Source organism: Pteropus vampyrus, unplaced genomic scaffold (genome assembly GCF_000151845.1).
Source record: "Pteropus vampyrus isolate Shadow unplaced genomic scaffold, Pvam_2.0 Scaffold1, whole genome shotgun sequence".
NCBI lineage: Eukaryota > Metazoa > Chordata > Mammalia > Chiroptera > Pteropodidae > Pteropus > Pteropus vampyrus.
In genome coordinates, this window is record NW_011888782.1 from 22,333,695 (window position 1) to 22,348,198 (window position 14,504).

Genomic DNA, 14,504 nt, shown 5'->3' on the forward strand with positions numbered 1-14,504 from the left:
TTCTGCCCACTTTTTATAGCTCCATGTCCTCTTAATATCTATACTCCTTGGCCAAGCATGTCGTTATTTCCTGTTATAAGCCTTCTCTCCCCGCGCCCCCCCCCCCCGCGTTTCTACAAATAGAGTGTAAGTTCTCGAAGACAGGGACCTTTTCTCAATTCTTTTATTCATGGCATCTGTCACATGACAATGTCATAGTTTGTACATGAGACTATAAAGCGCTTAGCATGTTCATTACCTCTTCTGTCGGTTCTGTGTAACCTAGAGGGGGATGTATGTTTAGTCTCCTTAGAGTAGCTCAAGCGCTTGGCACATAGTAAATGTACAACATGTGAGGAAGAGAGTAGAGGATGAATTGATCCGTATCAGGGTTATCCAGAAGGGTAACCTTACCAGCCAATCTGAAAATGCAAATGTATTTGTTCTTTACAAATAAATCCCTTGAAGTAGGGGAAAATTTTATGTGTAGAAGGCAATACTTTAAGGAAAATAACCCTTAAAACCATAAGACTAATGGTTGTTACTCATCAAACTGATTCTGATTTCACTTTAATATTTTTTATCTGTGTATTTTCTCTGAAGAGAATGTGCTGACCAGCTAGTGTGAAGAGCCCGTGCCTTGACAGTTGTTTCTCATTTCAAATAAATGCAAATCTTTATGAAATAGAGGTCAAATGTTAAAACATTATGTTATTTGCAAAATGAGCTAAAAAATCCCAAAACTTCCATCTCTAACACTCTAGCTAACTGACAGCGTACTATGAATCAGTCTTTTTTGTATTTGGATGGCACACGCAGACTCTTTTAAAGCCGGATCAGGTCTGCAAAGGTTAATCCAGATTCCTCAAGTCGGCACTATCATACATAAACTAGTGAGATCCAGCCCCTAAGGCCTGCCAATTTGCTAAAAAAAAGTTGCCACTTGAAACACCAGAATGAAGTTAATGCACACCTGAGGCTTACTTGATGATTTTGGATGGAGAAATGCCTTAGAATACTTCAGGCTGCAAAACTGTTGCTTTCTTTCCAAAATGCTAGATTAAAAGTGTCGTAAAAATAATGTGACATTTTTACCTTGTCAAGGCTTTTATATGTTTAGGGAAAGAGAAAAAAAATATTTTTTTTAAACAAAGTTTTGAATTAGAATGAAAACAAAAGACCACCGGAAATAACATCTTTAGTATATTATATTTATAGTAATGCATAACTTGTGAGATGTACATTTTGAAGTTTCATCCATAACATAACATTTACTGTAGTAATAACAAGACAGCAGGTCATCACTTTACAACATTACACGTGAGTGAATTTGACTTACAAATGAAATATTTACAACCTACCTTTATAAAACGACGTTGTATGCATACAAAATGAACAACTGCAGAAAAATTTCAAAGTAATAAGACAACCAAAATCCAGAAGATACACTTAAGGCAGACCAGCAAGACACTGAAATAATTAAGGCTGTGGAATTCTTCTGCACCTTGAAAATATAGAGCTATTTATCAATACTGTGGAGTGATTGTAAATCAATTGCTATAAGCCTGATGGAAGTATGTACTTATATGTATATGTGTAATGGTCCCTATGGGGAAACCTGTCCACTTATGGATAAGGCCCTTTATCTGAATGGCAAGAGAAGCCCACCCCAAACTCTCAAAAGACTTGGTGGGGAGGGGTCACTCAAATCCAAAAGGTGCCAATGGAGTTTGCAAACCAACTTTTAATAATTCAAATATAAAGATGCTCTGACTCCAGATAAACAGAATAATAATCTAAATGATATTTCAGCATCATTATGTTTCAGGCTTTGTTCATTTGGTTTTGTGGACTTCAAAAGATAGCAAATAATTCCTAAATGAGTAGAATCTAACTCTACCCATCAGCCCTAATGGTTTTGAATGGCCCTGAATGGTTTTTCAATAGAAAAATTGACCCACCTGGGCTGTATTCAAATGGATAGATTTCTGCATATGAGCAATAACATATACATACATATTATACACTATATACATGTACAGATGTACATATATCCATATTTTCCAACAGTTTGCACTTTGATCACTACTATTCTCTGACTAGGATGTCATTCTGAAGAGTATGTTTAATATTTTCACAGTCTTCACATTTGTCCTAACTGCTAGTTTTACTCACTTTCCCCACAGAGTAGGCCAAAGTTTGGCAGAAACAGAAGTAAAAGCACCAGGGTCCAAAAAAAAAAAAAAAAAATCGAACACAGATGACAGATATGGCTTAAGTTAGTGTTAATATGTTTGTTAACTTCAAATTCATAATGGCAGTCTTTGAGATTATGTAGTCCAGGATGTGGATTCAATTCTTGATAGAAGTCAGGCATTGATGGAACTCTTATGCTAAATATTCGTGGGCTTGCTAATTAGCTTGCTTAATTCAAGCACCAGGAGTTGGGACTTCAAGAATTTTATTTGCACATTTTTCTACCACCCTCCCTTCTCTGAGCTATACTCACTATTCAGAACAATATCTGAATAAACAGTTAACCTTGATCATTTGAATAAAAACTAAATCTGACCACAGTTTAGAAGCTCCCAATGAATAGGCTGACAGGAAAACAAAATAGCCTATGAGGATTAATTTCAGGTTTTCTATAAATGTTCCTTAAAGATGAACATTTGTCTTAGAGTATTTGCTGTTTACTCTCTTCTAACTTCTACATATATTAAAAATGAGAAAGAAATGCTTTTCCTAGAAAATATGGCCTATGATATTTCTGTGTTCTACTATTTCTGTATAGATTTCTCCCATGTAATAATTTCTCAAAGTCTAGTGCCATGGACAAATTTCAGTCCTTTTTAGCCCTCTAGAATTATTGAAATAACAAGAGCCTTATAGGTTTTAGAAAATGAATATTAACATAGTAGCCTCCCTTTCCTTAGTGGAGTATGTGTAACCTTATCTTTCCTAACTTTGCTTTGGGTTTAATCATTCATTCCCAAAAGATCTCTAGATTTTAAATAATTAAGAAAAACCATAATACAAATAAATCCACTGAAAGCTCACATACTGTGTTTGCCTAACCCAGACTCCAACGAGATGTTACACAGGAGAAAAGGGAATAGGTCAACATTTCTTAAAACTGAGCAAAAAAGCAGTGTTTGCACTTTTGCCTTACTACAGAGACCCCTTATCTGTGAAATATTCTCTCCTCTATCAAATTCATAGAACAAAGTTTTAGTTAATACACAGAAATAACCACCATTTATTTTTATAACACATTTGCTCCCTCATATTCTCACAAATCTAAATTTCCACATAGACAAGAAAAAAGTAATGACTAACTCATAAGCACTAAATTGTATGGACTATCAGAAAGCAAATACCTATTCCTGTAACACCTAATAATCTAAAAAAAGATCCAAGGTTTCCCCTCCAAAAATCAACAGTTCTACTAATTTCTACACCTGTGCCTTTAATTTGCCTCTTATCATAGACGCCTGTGAGACTGAACAAATGAGTTGTGATATCAGAAAATATTTTATTCTCGCTTCTGCCCTCCCAACGAGGAAAGTGACTGTTTGGGTTTTCCTCTATCAATTTTTCCAGAGCAGAAGGCTTCAGAAGAGAGAGTAGCGGTTGCCTAGGAAAGAAAGGCATCTTACTGTTTGTGTCTGCCACAAGAAATACTGGAGAAAACAGTTTATTGACATATGACTTCAATCAGCTCTCCTAACCTTTTTCTGTGGACAAGCTTTTAAATGATGAAAATTACAGGCTAAGACCAAATAACATTTAGACAAAGAGCACCTAGTACTTCCAATTAAAATCAATTTACAGAATTTATTCTCATGAGTTGCAAATGGTGTCTAAAGACATGACTATTGAAAACCTGGAATGTTCAAAGTTACTATCAGTAAAACTCTTAGCACTGGCAGTGTGTAGCACTTTAAAAAAAATCAAAATATTTTCTAGACATCCGAACTAAAGTATTCTTCCAACATTCTTATGAAGTTAATGTCCTCTCTCCTTCCCCCCAACTCCCATTTTAACAATGGGGACATTTGGGGCAGAAAAAAAACAAAGACTTTCTGTAAGAAAGGACAAATCAGGAATAGCTGAGGTTGAAACTCAAGAATTCCTAGGCTTACTCTATATTCAGATGTTTTTATTTAAAAGATATTCTAAAACAAAGAAAATATTCTGCAATATCAGTCTACATACAATGAACTTCTTTATCTCCCATCTTCCCCTCTGAAAGGCACTACTATTATAAAGGCTTTGTGAACCACAAAGCAGTGAAGCCAGCTTTTCCTCTGCTTCTTCTACTCCCCCAAGAGTGTTTATGCCTGTGAGAGACCCGAAGGACACCCTCAACATTACAATTTTTTTTCTTAAAAATGTTCCCACATTCAGCCATAAGTGGATATAAATCTATTTAATTTGAAACAAGTGTAAAAGATGCAGTAAATCATCATACCCTTCGAAAATTATTATGAGCTGTCCCTGATCTTTCCCTTCTCTCTCCATCCCACCTTTACAAAACAAAACAACAACAAAAAACTCCCAAACCTTATGCAGGGACTATAAGCCAAGCAAGAAACTTGTGACTTTAACCGACATCTATTTTTCCCATTTCAACTGGAAGTTCACTCTCACCAATTCCTAGGTAAGTTTTCATTTCAAAGACCACCATAATTATAGAAGTGGAGTATTTTCTCTTCTCTTCCCCTATTCTCTACCACAAAGGAATAAATATCTCTTCCAAAGCAAGTACAAGAAAGTGATCCCTGTTTCTTCATCACTCACCACAGTTGCCCCCAAGGCATTCTAAATACATTTCTCAGCCCCTTCTCCTGGGATTCCATGTTATTTCCAACTTAGTGTGGAGAATTCTTGAACCAAGACTTATCCCTGTTGGGAGGGATCAGAAGCTTTGGAGACAGGGAACCTTCCTGTTATTTTCCTTCAGTTATCTGGCTATATAAAGTATACCCCATTTCTCTTGGGGCCTCTATTAAATTCATTCTATTCTAATGATTGTACTTTGGCTCCAGTTAACAAAATCATACTACTTTTCATTTCTATGTCCTTTCTCTCCTGTCTCCTCACCTCCCCAATAAGTGTCCCTGTTGGGGGCGGGGGAGGGGGGTGTAGGGGCGCAGGGCGGCGAGGGAGTTCCATACAACCTCACATCTGGACCATCCCCGCTCTGCTGTAAAAGCTGATATAGAAGCTTTGGCTCTAACATTCTGTCAGTCGTCCTCCCCACAACATGATTTCATTAATGCTCTCCTGTACAGTCAGTGTACCATTGTCCTAGGCCCTATTCTTCCAAAGCAGAAACTCAGCTTGTCTCCCTATGGTCAGAAACACTCAAAATGACTCAGTAGGGGGCTCGTTAGTTGTCATCCATCATGGACAGAAAAGAATTTTTCAAGCCACACTATATGGATATTTGGAATCCTCAGTGCCTACAATCTATCTCAACACAAATCCTAGGGACCAGGATTTCTTCTTTTATGCTATGTCTCATAACAAAGACATGCTGACTAAAAGAATTTTTAGTAAATATGTTTTAAAATTTAAAATATAAAGCATTTTTATATACACTTGTTTTTAAATGAAGAACATGGAGGGTTAGTCAAGCGCAACCTCTGAGGAAGGGATCCGTGATGACACAGGGCCATATGAAAACTAGGAAACAAATACAGTCCAAGTCAGTTTCCACATATTTGGTTAATCCTGAAAATACGAAGTGCTATTTAGTCTTATTGCTTGTACTTTCTAATTATTTATTAATTTATAATCTTGAATGGGATGAAGTGAAGGGTAGATGAGAAAGTTGACTTTGAAACCAGTGAAAAAGAATGATGAGTACTTTTAATTCTACATTTCCACTGTGGGAAGAAGTGTTTTTATATATTAAAGTTCAGGCTTAGTTTCTACCATTGTTTTTCTTTTAGACAGGTTTGTAGTTCTATTTATCCTTCACAAATCTCTGCTTACACTTCTGTGCTGCATAATTTTAATTTTCTCAATCCTACTATAGGAGAGAAGCAATATCATTAAACCTCAATCGGACAAACACTTGAGTTATATTTTTAAAATATTATTTGCATAACTACAAATTTCAAAACATGTTCTAGAAAACAAAGGGTGGATTGTGTACAAACACAAAAACAAAAACTCCTTCTAAACACACAAAAAATAAACCATGAAATGCCCAGGTTTTTTTTCCACTAGCAGAAAAAAGGGCAGTTCATAATTATCTTGTATAGAGAATATACACCAGAAAGCAGCATTGGCCTCAAAGTGCAATGAGTCCTTTTAGTCCAGGGAAATAGATGCGGCTGAGTGGTGGTAGGTATTGCAATCACAGTTAAAACTCAATGCTCTATTAGGGTGATGTATTAGATTTTATTCCATGGCTTCAAAAAGGACTTGGGGCCAGGCCTTTAAAAGGCCTGTATGGCTGCCTCCTTTTGGTGAGCACCCCTTAGCTTCTATAAGGGTTTAGAAATAAAGTAGGCCAACTTTCTGAGGACTGCATTCTGCAGCTGTAGAAGAGAGCAGAAAGTGTGTTGTCACGGTGTTCATAAGAACTGTAGGAAAGGTTTTCATTTGCCCTTTTTTTATGAACCTGTTATATTTGTTATCTATTTCGAACCAAGTGCAGACAAAAATAGCTCACAACTCTTACTGTATTTGGACTTACTTCCTGGTAGGCTTTCCTGCCAGATTAACTCTGAGCTGCCAGTGAATTTGGGGGTAGCATTTCATATACAGAACCTATGTCAAATACCTGTGACTGAGAGAAGAATCTTCTCATTCGCAAATTGCAAAAGGGTAACATCACTTTCTTTTAATGCACAGGTTCTGGTAAAAGATTTCTATACAAGATTTACAAAATGCTCTAAAAAATGTGTCAGCTAATTGTGCTTAGTCAAAACAATGTAATGCTTCAGTAAATAAGTCACTGTCTTAACTGGAGCACTCAAAGTTGCTTATGATTGTTTTCATATATATCTCTATATTATAAAACTCTGGAACCTGAATGGGATATATTTTACTGTATGTGTATACATATCCTACTAAGATTTATCTCAGCAATCTAAACCAGAATAGTTGGTATACATGACATCTCTGTTAAGTAGAACATTTTGCTTAAAATTTCAGCAAAGGCAGAAACCTTTTATACTCACTACAGTGAGCTAAAGTTTTGCTTATCTATCCATTCATTTTGGGATGTATAATTAAGATTTTATAACAGCTAATATTCTTGTTATCCTTGCCCCTCTTTTTTAATGCTTTCTATGACTGTCTGCTTCTTTATCTCTTCTGAATGACCCTCTGGAAAGCCCCTAGACTCGGGGTGATTTTACAGCTGCTCAGACCCTGAATAACCACTGTTGAGGTTTAAGAAGTACACCTCTTGATCCAGAGAACTGCATGGAGTAAAATAATGAACAAAATTATTTACAGACACATTCAGTCTTGCTTTGGTTCACACTGCACTTTCATGTGAAACCTCAAGGGCTGGGATGTGGCTATGTCCCTTGGTTTACCCGGTTGACGATATAGCTCTTGACATTGGGAATAGGCCGCACATCATTCTGATGCTTGCGACGTTCTATGAAGCATGCCAGGCGGGAGGTGTCCAGGGGGATCTTGGAGTAGCTGCCATTGTGGGGCTGCAGCCATGGATGCTGTAGGCAGGTGGCTGCTGTGGGCCGCCTCCGAAAGTCTTCCTGTAAGATCACATTGATGAAATCTCTGGCGGCATTGCTCACGCCACAGAAGTATTCATGGGGGAAGCTGAAGTCCACCCGGCATACATTGATACATGTCTCCTCTTTGCTCTCATCCAAGAAGGGGGAGACCCCACTCAGCATGACATATGTCAGAACCCCAATGCTCCAGATATCTGTGCCCAAGGACACAGGGATGCCTTGGATCACTTCTGGGGCAGCAAACTCAGGGTTCCCCAGCAGGTGGTGGATGTGGAAGTGACCTGAGATCTGGACAGCATCCTCCAAGTCGATGAGCTTCACTCGAGGCACTGGAATCCGCAGGTCAATGAGCAGGTTTTCAGGCTAAGGAGATCCAAAGAGGTGGGGAGAAGAGAAGGCAAATTCAGCTCTCTGTTTTGACTACCAGTAGGACTTCATTAGTTCTTACACAAGCCTGCTGTTCTTTGATAAAGCCTACAGTGTACAGGACACTCCTGATGAAAAGTCCATCAGTACAGTAGGCTTCAAACTAAGCTAAACTCTGAGGTTGAGTGGTACTTCAGACAAGTTGTTTGTTTGACATTGAAAATCATGTCTTCTTAACTATTCCTTTTACAATGAATCAAGAAAAATAATAAATTATTCATTTTGAAGAACAGAGACTTGTTTCTGAGTACCTTGAAAAAAAATGACATTTATTGGCTTCCTTCTATAAAGTTAGTGGAAGTGGTTAAAGCTTGCCTACCTTCTCTCACCCCATATGTCATTGTGATTCTGGTGTGCTCTCATCAATTTGTGAATAACACAATTAAATCGTGTAACCTCATTTCTGTTTAATATTCATAAGGATTCCAATCCAAGTAAATAAAATGAATTAGAATTTATATCCCTCGAGAATAATGACTAGCAGGTTGGACTTCACTATTTCCTGGCTAGGGTTGCTATTTCTTATTACCTTTATGTCCAAATGCGCAACCCTGCAATTGTGAAGGTACTGCAGAGCTTCCATGATGTCTCGAATATAGAAAGCTACTTTTTCTTCCATCAGCTCATCATGATTCATAAGGTAGTCTAAGAGCCGTCCATCATCCATCCTGCAAGTAGGAAGGAAAAATGTTTGTAAAGAAACAGAAAAATAACACACACACATCTGTAAGATCTCTCCTACTGCTTATTATAAGATCAATGTGGCAACACATACATATTTTAGAGAGTCCGAAGTTAGTATAATGTTCAGAACATACATACATACATACATACATACATACATACATACATACATACATACATACATACAAATGTGGTGCGCTTCAGGGAAGAAATCTGTATAACTTTGTTTACAATATATTCTGTTTGTTAACTTTTAAAATTGTTCACAAGAAAACAGTTCTGACACTCCTTTAAGAGGTTTGGTTGAGACATAGAGAAAGTCGAGAGAGAGAGAGAGAGAGATGGGCAAATGGGGGGGGGGGAGTGGGAGGCAGAGAGAGTGTTATTTCAACAATATGCTGATTAACTAGAACCTGGTGGCTCCAAGCAGCCCTACATGTATTTTGAAAATTACTTTTATTTGTCAAGTTTTCGTTGGGGAAAAACAGAAAGTAGGCAAAGTTTGTCCTTGGCATTCTTGATCCCTTTCTGAATCCTTTGCCTTTTTAGCAACTTTCTAACCTTAAAAACTGTGACAGAGTATGAGGAGCCAGTCTGACCTAGATTTGAATCCTACTTCTCCCATTTACAGGCTGGGGGCTTGGAGCAAGTCATCTAAATTCTCCGTGTTTTGGTTTCTTCATCTTTAAAGTGGAAATAATAATAACGACAGCAACAATATATACTTCTTCTGAGCATTGTGTAAGGATCAAGTGAGACAATGAAGCATTTACACATAATTGGTAGCAATAGTAAGCCTCAATAAATGGTAACTACTTTCAGGTACTCTGTGTCCTCTTTAGCAAGATGACCAGACACCAGGCAGTTATTCCCTAATGTGTATTGGGGTGTTAAAGGCACATCCCCAGGAAATGTCCAGGCAGAGCAGCTTGAGCAAGAGTCAGAAACTACTTTCAAGCACAGCTGAAACCCCCCCACAGCCAAGTTTCCCTTCTCTAGTTGTTCCTTCCCATTGGTCTCCTGGTTTCTTCTGTCAAAGAGACAGGAGCAAAGGCTAGGACCAATGAAGGCCTCCTTCGCCTTCCTCTGACACTGCCGGGGACGGAGGGGGAGGAGGATTTGGGCTTTTTAGATGCATTTCCATGGACTTCTTAGAGCACTTAAGGGAGAAATGAACAGTAGCAGTGCTCTGAGACACCAAAGTCTCGGCCACCAAGTTCACTCTTAGAGCTCTTGGATAATGCAGATGCTCCAGCCCCACCAGAGACTAGGGGGTCAGAACCTCAGTTGCCTGGTAGAGAAAAGCTCTACGAGCGATTTAGATAGCCACCAAAGTGGGGACCCACAGTCATGGCATAACCAAGATTCAACATAGAGTTTAGCTCAGGCACTACCTCTCCACAAATCTTCCCCGAACCTCACGTCCAATCAAGCACCTTTCAATGTTCTCACAGCAACTCTCTCCAAAATATGCATTTCTTTCTTAGCATTTACCATGCTGCATTGAAATCATTCATTTAGCTATTGGTCTTCCTCATTTGAGTTATAACTCCTCAGGAGCAAGAACTATATTTCTTATCTTTGCTCCTCCCACTCAGGCCCAGGTCTGCACAGTTGTGGGCACCCAGTTGAGTGCTCAGTAAATGTTTGAGAAACCAGTTAAATCCAATTTTCATCTAATTAAATCCCTGTAACATCTCTGAGAAGTGGGAATAATTCTTCGGACTTCACAGGTGAGAACCCTGAGGCCCAGGAAGCCAAGCACATGGTCTCAAATCACAGAGCTGGGATTAGATCCCAAGAACGGCTACTTTCCAGTGCACTGTGGCAGCCTGGTACTCAATGCCTTCCCTTGGAATGGTGATTGGCAAGTCTGAAGGGCAAAGGTTCTGTTTTTGAAGTACTACTTTGGAACACAAGTGACCATGCATTTTATCAGAACTCAAGTATAACATGTTGCTACTCGTAAATGAAGACCGATCATTGTCAACAGAATATGCCTTTTGAGTTAGGAAGCTCCCAGTTAGGCTTTGAAAGGCTGTTTGTAAGTGTATTTGTTAAGTCCAAAGTGACAATCTACCAGCCACTACACAGCTATATAAAGTTAAGTATAACAAAAGAATTACAAATACTAAGAGTTGGTTTTGTCTCCTCTTGTTTCTTTCCAACCAATTTAAAAATGTAGCCTAAGATATTTGCATTTTGGCTTTTTTTTTTCATCATAAATGAATGTATGGTAAGTTACTGCTTCAAAGGTCTCCATACACATACACATAGACTAACAAGCACAAGCACACAAGAGCAAGACTAAAATGATAGTTGAAAAGCTGTAAATGGAGGCAGTTCTCTACTGAACATAGGTTCGTGTAGGGCCGTATACAGCATCGGTCTTCAGTGAAAATGTCTGTCTTCTCTGCAGGCCCTCATCAGCACCAATCTGCTAACACTTCTATGAGGGCTCAATACTTCTGAAAAGACTTTCTTTAGTCTCTGTAAAATCTCTCTGAACCACAGAGCATGTTCTCTGTTCTTAGCTTGGGGTAGTAGTGAAGAGAATGTGACCTTATTGCTTTATTTGAACTGTTCTGGGGCCAAGAACATGGTTGCCTGAGTCCCTCGAAAATCTGGAATGAATAGAGTATTTCGAAGATAAAGTTTCACCCTAAAAGAAATTTCTTGGGTGGTAGACTGGGGATGCTATGGCCGTGGGATGATGCACAAACTCCTCTTTCATTTCAACTCTACCCTATGCCTATTGTCAATAAGCTTTTCCTAAACTCCTGCCTAGCCCCAAAGTCTGAAATAGAAGGAAAATGAAAATTGGAGTGAGAGAGATGTGGGTTCAAGTCTCAGCTTCTCCATTTCCTAGTTTTAAGGAGTTAGTTTTAAGGATCTTTCTTATCCTTAATTTTCTAATCTATAAAATGGGAATAACATTTTTATAAAGTGGACAAGGGAGTCCATGTTACATATAGCACTTTGTAAACCATAAGACACTGTATTAAATGTAACTGCCAACAAATAACCGAAAGAGCTGGGGACCACCTTAGAGAGATGACACCTGTACTTACAGTTCTAAAATCAGGATGTAGGATGTGGGAGACTCATAGGTGTCATGGAGAGTGATGTACTGTGGGTGCTGCAGGTGCTGGAGAAGGGCAGCCTCATGGGCAGCCTGCTCTTTTTTCTTCATTTTTTTGCTAACAAATTTCACAGCAACATCTTTGCGGGTAGCTTTGTGAATGCACTTCTTTACTATGGAGAAACGGCCTCTGGAAAACAAAAGGGAGAAAGGATTTTGTCAAGATCCACTAGTCAACTAGGTATTATTTTACTCAAGGATGTGTGATGTTTTACCTTAAGTAGTCAGATGGTAACATTTTATTAGGAATCCTATTTTCCTGTATAGTAGTGCCCTTTATCCATGGGGGATATATCCTAAGACCCCCGGTGGATGCCGAAACCACAGATAGTATTGAACTCTATATATACTATATGTTTTTCCCTATACATACATACCTTTCCACTTGAAAGAAGCACTTTATGGTTGTTCCTTGGCATATTTGAATTGCCAGCATCACTATTCTTGAGCTTTGGGGCCATTATTAAGTGAAATAAGGGTTACTTGAACACAAGCACTGTGATACCATGACAGTTGATCTGATAATCGAGTGACTAATGGGCAAGTAGCGTATATAGTGTGGATACGCTGGGCAAAGGGATGCTTCATGTCCTGGGCGGGACAGAGCAGGATGGTGTGAGATTTTATCATGCTAGTCAGAATAGCATGCAATTTAAAACTTATGAAATGTTATTTCTGGGATTTTCCGTTACATATTTTTGGACCATGGTTGACCATGGGTAATTGAAAGTGTGGAAAACAAAACCACAGATAAGGAGGGACTATTGTATTTTTAATTATGTTACCATTCAGAAAACCAGTTTTACTTCCTTCACATTTTAGGGTTCTTTGAGGTGCAAAAAATTAATAGCACTTTTTAGTTGATATATTTCTCTGTCATTTTGAACATCAACCACAGGTTCATTTTTCTTTTCTAAACAGAGTAAATTTCTATAAAATACAACAATAATAAAAGTAATAACGACATTAAAGAAGGAGGTATTCTACTTTATGATAATTTCAATAATATTTTTAAAGAGGCAATTTTTCATTTTATTTTATATATTATCTTTTATTATGGAAAATTTCTAACATACACAAAAATAGAGAGAATAGTACAATGAATGTTCTATGCAGCAAGCTTCAATAATTATCAACATTTTTCCAACCTTATTTCATCTATTCCTTTCCTGCCCCGATTTTTTTTTTTTTGGAGTGCAAAATCCATATATCATGTTATTTCATTTATAAATACTTCAGTTTGCATCTCTAATTGACAAGGACATTTAATAAATACATAACCACCATTCTATTTTTATATCTAACAAAATTTGCCACACCTAAAATAGATAGAATGGTTTCCAGACTCAACCGTAGCCCTGTGGAAGGTAGTAAGGAGTGAAATAGAAGGAGGAAACTGATCAGCAATGGAGGCAGAGAAAGGCAGAGTCAAGGAGGTGACAAGCCAGTGCCATGAAGGCCTGTCCAGGGGGTGCCTTAACCCAGGAACAGAGAAGTAAATTGTCTGAAGAGCAGTTCATTTCTCTAGCAGAAACATATATATCAGACAACCAGGGCCATGACTAAGATTTTCCAACTGACTCCTTGACCTGGCTGTCTGCCACCAACCAACTTTCCAATAATAATAATTTTTTTCTGCTATAGATTTTCCCAAAAGAAGAGAATATGCTAATTAATAAAACAAGTATTAGGTAAATATTAATTGAATGCCTCTTATATACCAGATATCATTCTTGGCATAGTCAACAAGTATTTGGTCAAACTGGCAGTTCTATTTTACATCATAAATTAATAAATTGCTACTCTGGCTTTCAAAAGCACTCTCTTGTGAGTGTGATTATTATAATCACTCCCTCCAGAGGACTGAATGCTGAGGATGGAACTCCTGAACTTAGTGGTCATGTCAAGGTACTGTTATCTTATTTTTTAAAAAAAATTTGTGTTTATCAAAGTCGTGCATCCCCATGGTTTAAAAAGTCATTTAGTTATATAAGATTTCTTATTAAAAATAATAGTATCCCATCATCTCACCCATTTTTCCTCCCTAGAGGTAGTTTAATATACTAGTTTAATATATTTTAGCTGACAATTTTGGTATTTACTTCGAGGACTCTAAATATAGTATGTTTTGTGTAGCTACTTCTTAATTTTTCAGTTTTAGTTATTATCTATTGACAACCCACTATGAAAGATGAGATTTTAGTCTCTTTCTTCCCTCTGTCTCTATTATATAGCCACTTTTCTCATCCCTGTCCTCCCGACAGAATTATATTGTAATCAATATTCAGTGTTTACATTATTGCAACTGTCAGTGCTATTCACAGCTGAACCTCTAGTAAACTATGAATATTTTTACTTTTTGTCATAGAATACATCCTTCAATCATTTCTGACAAAGAGTGCACGAGAAGTAAGTTGTTTGAGACCTGCATGTCTGAAATGTGCTTATTCCACCTGCGTACCTGATTGTTAGTTTGTCTGGGTATAATTCTAGATGGAAAAAATTTTCATTCACAATTTTGAAAGAATTATTCTATTGCTTTCTAA

The 14,504-nt window shown here is 37.7% G+C and overlaps 1 protein-coding gene across 1 annotated transcript in view; it reads right to left on the minus strand.

Annotated features, from left to right (window-relative positions):
• Positions 1 to 6,273: 6,273 nt before the first annotated feature.
• KALRN (kalirin RhoGEF kinase) overlaps positions 6,274 to 14,504 on the minus strand; it is a 640,142-nt gene continuing 631,911 nt past the window's right edge. The window contains 3 exon segments of the mRNA XM_023520165.1: positions 6,274 to 8,069; positions 8,662 to 8,800; positions 11,888 to 12,088. Coding sequence (XP_023375933.1) covers positions 7,524 to 8,069; positions 8,662 to 8,800; positions 11,888 to 12,088 — 886 coding nt within the window. The 3' untranslated portion in view covers positions 6,274 to 7,523.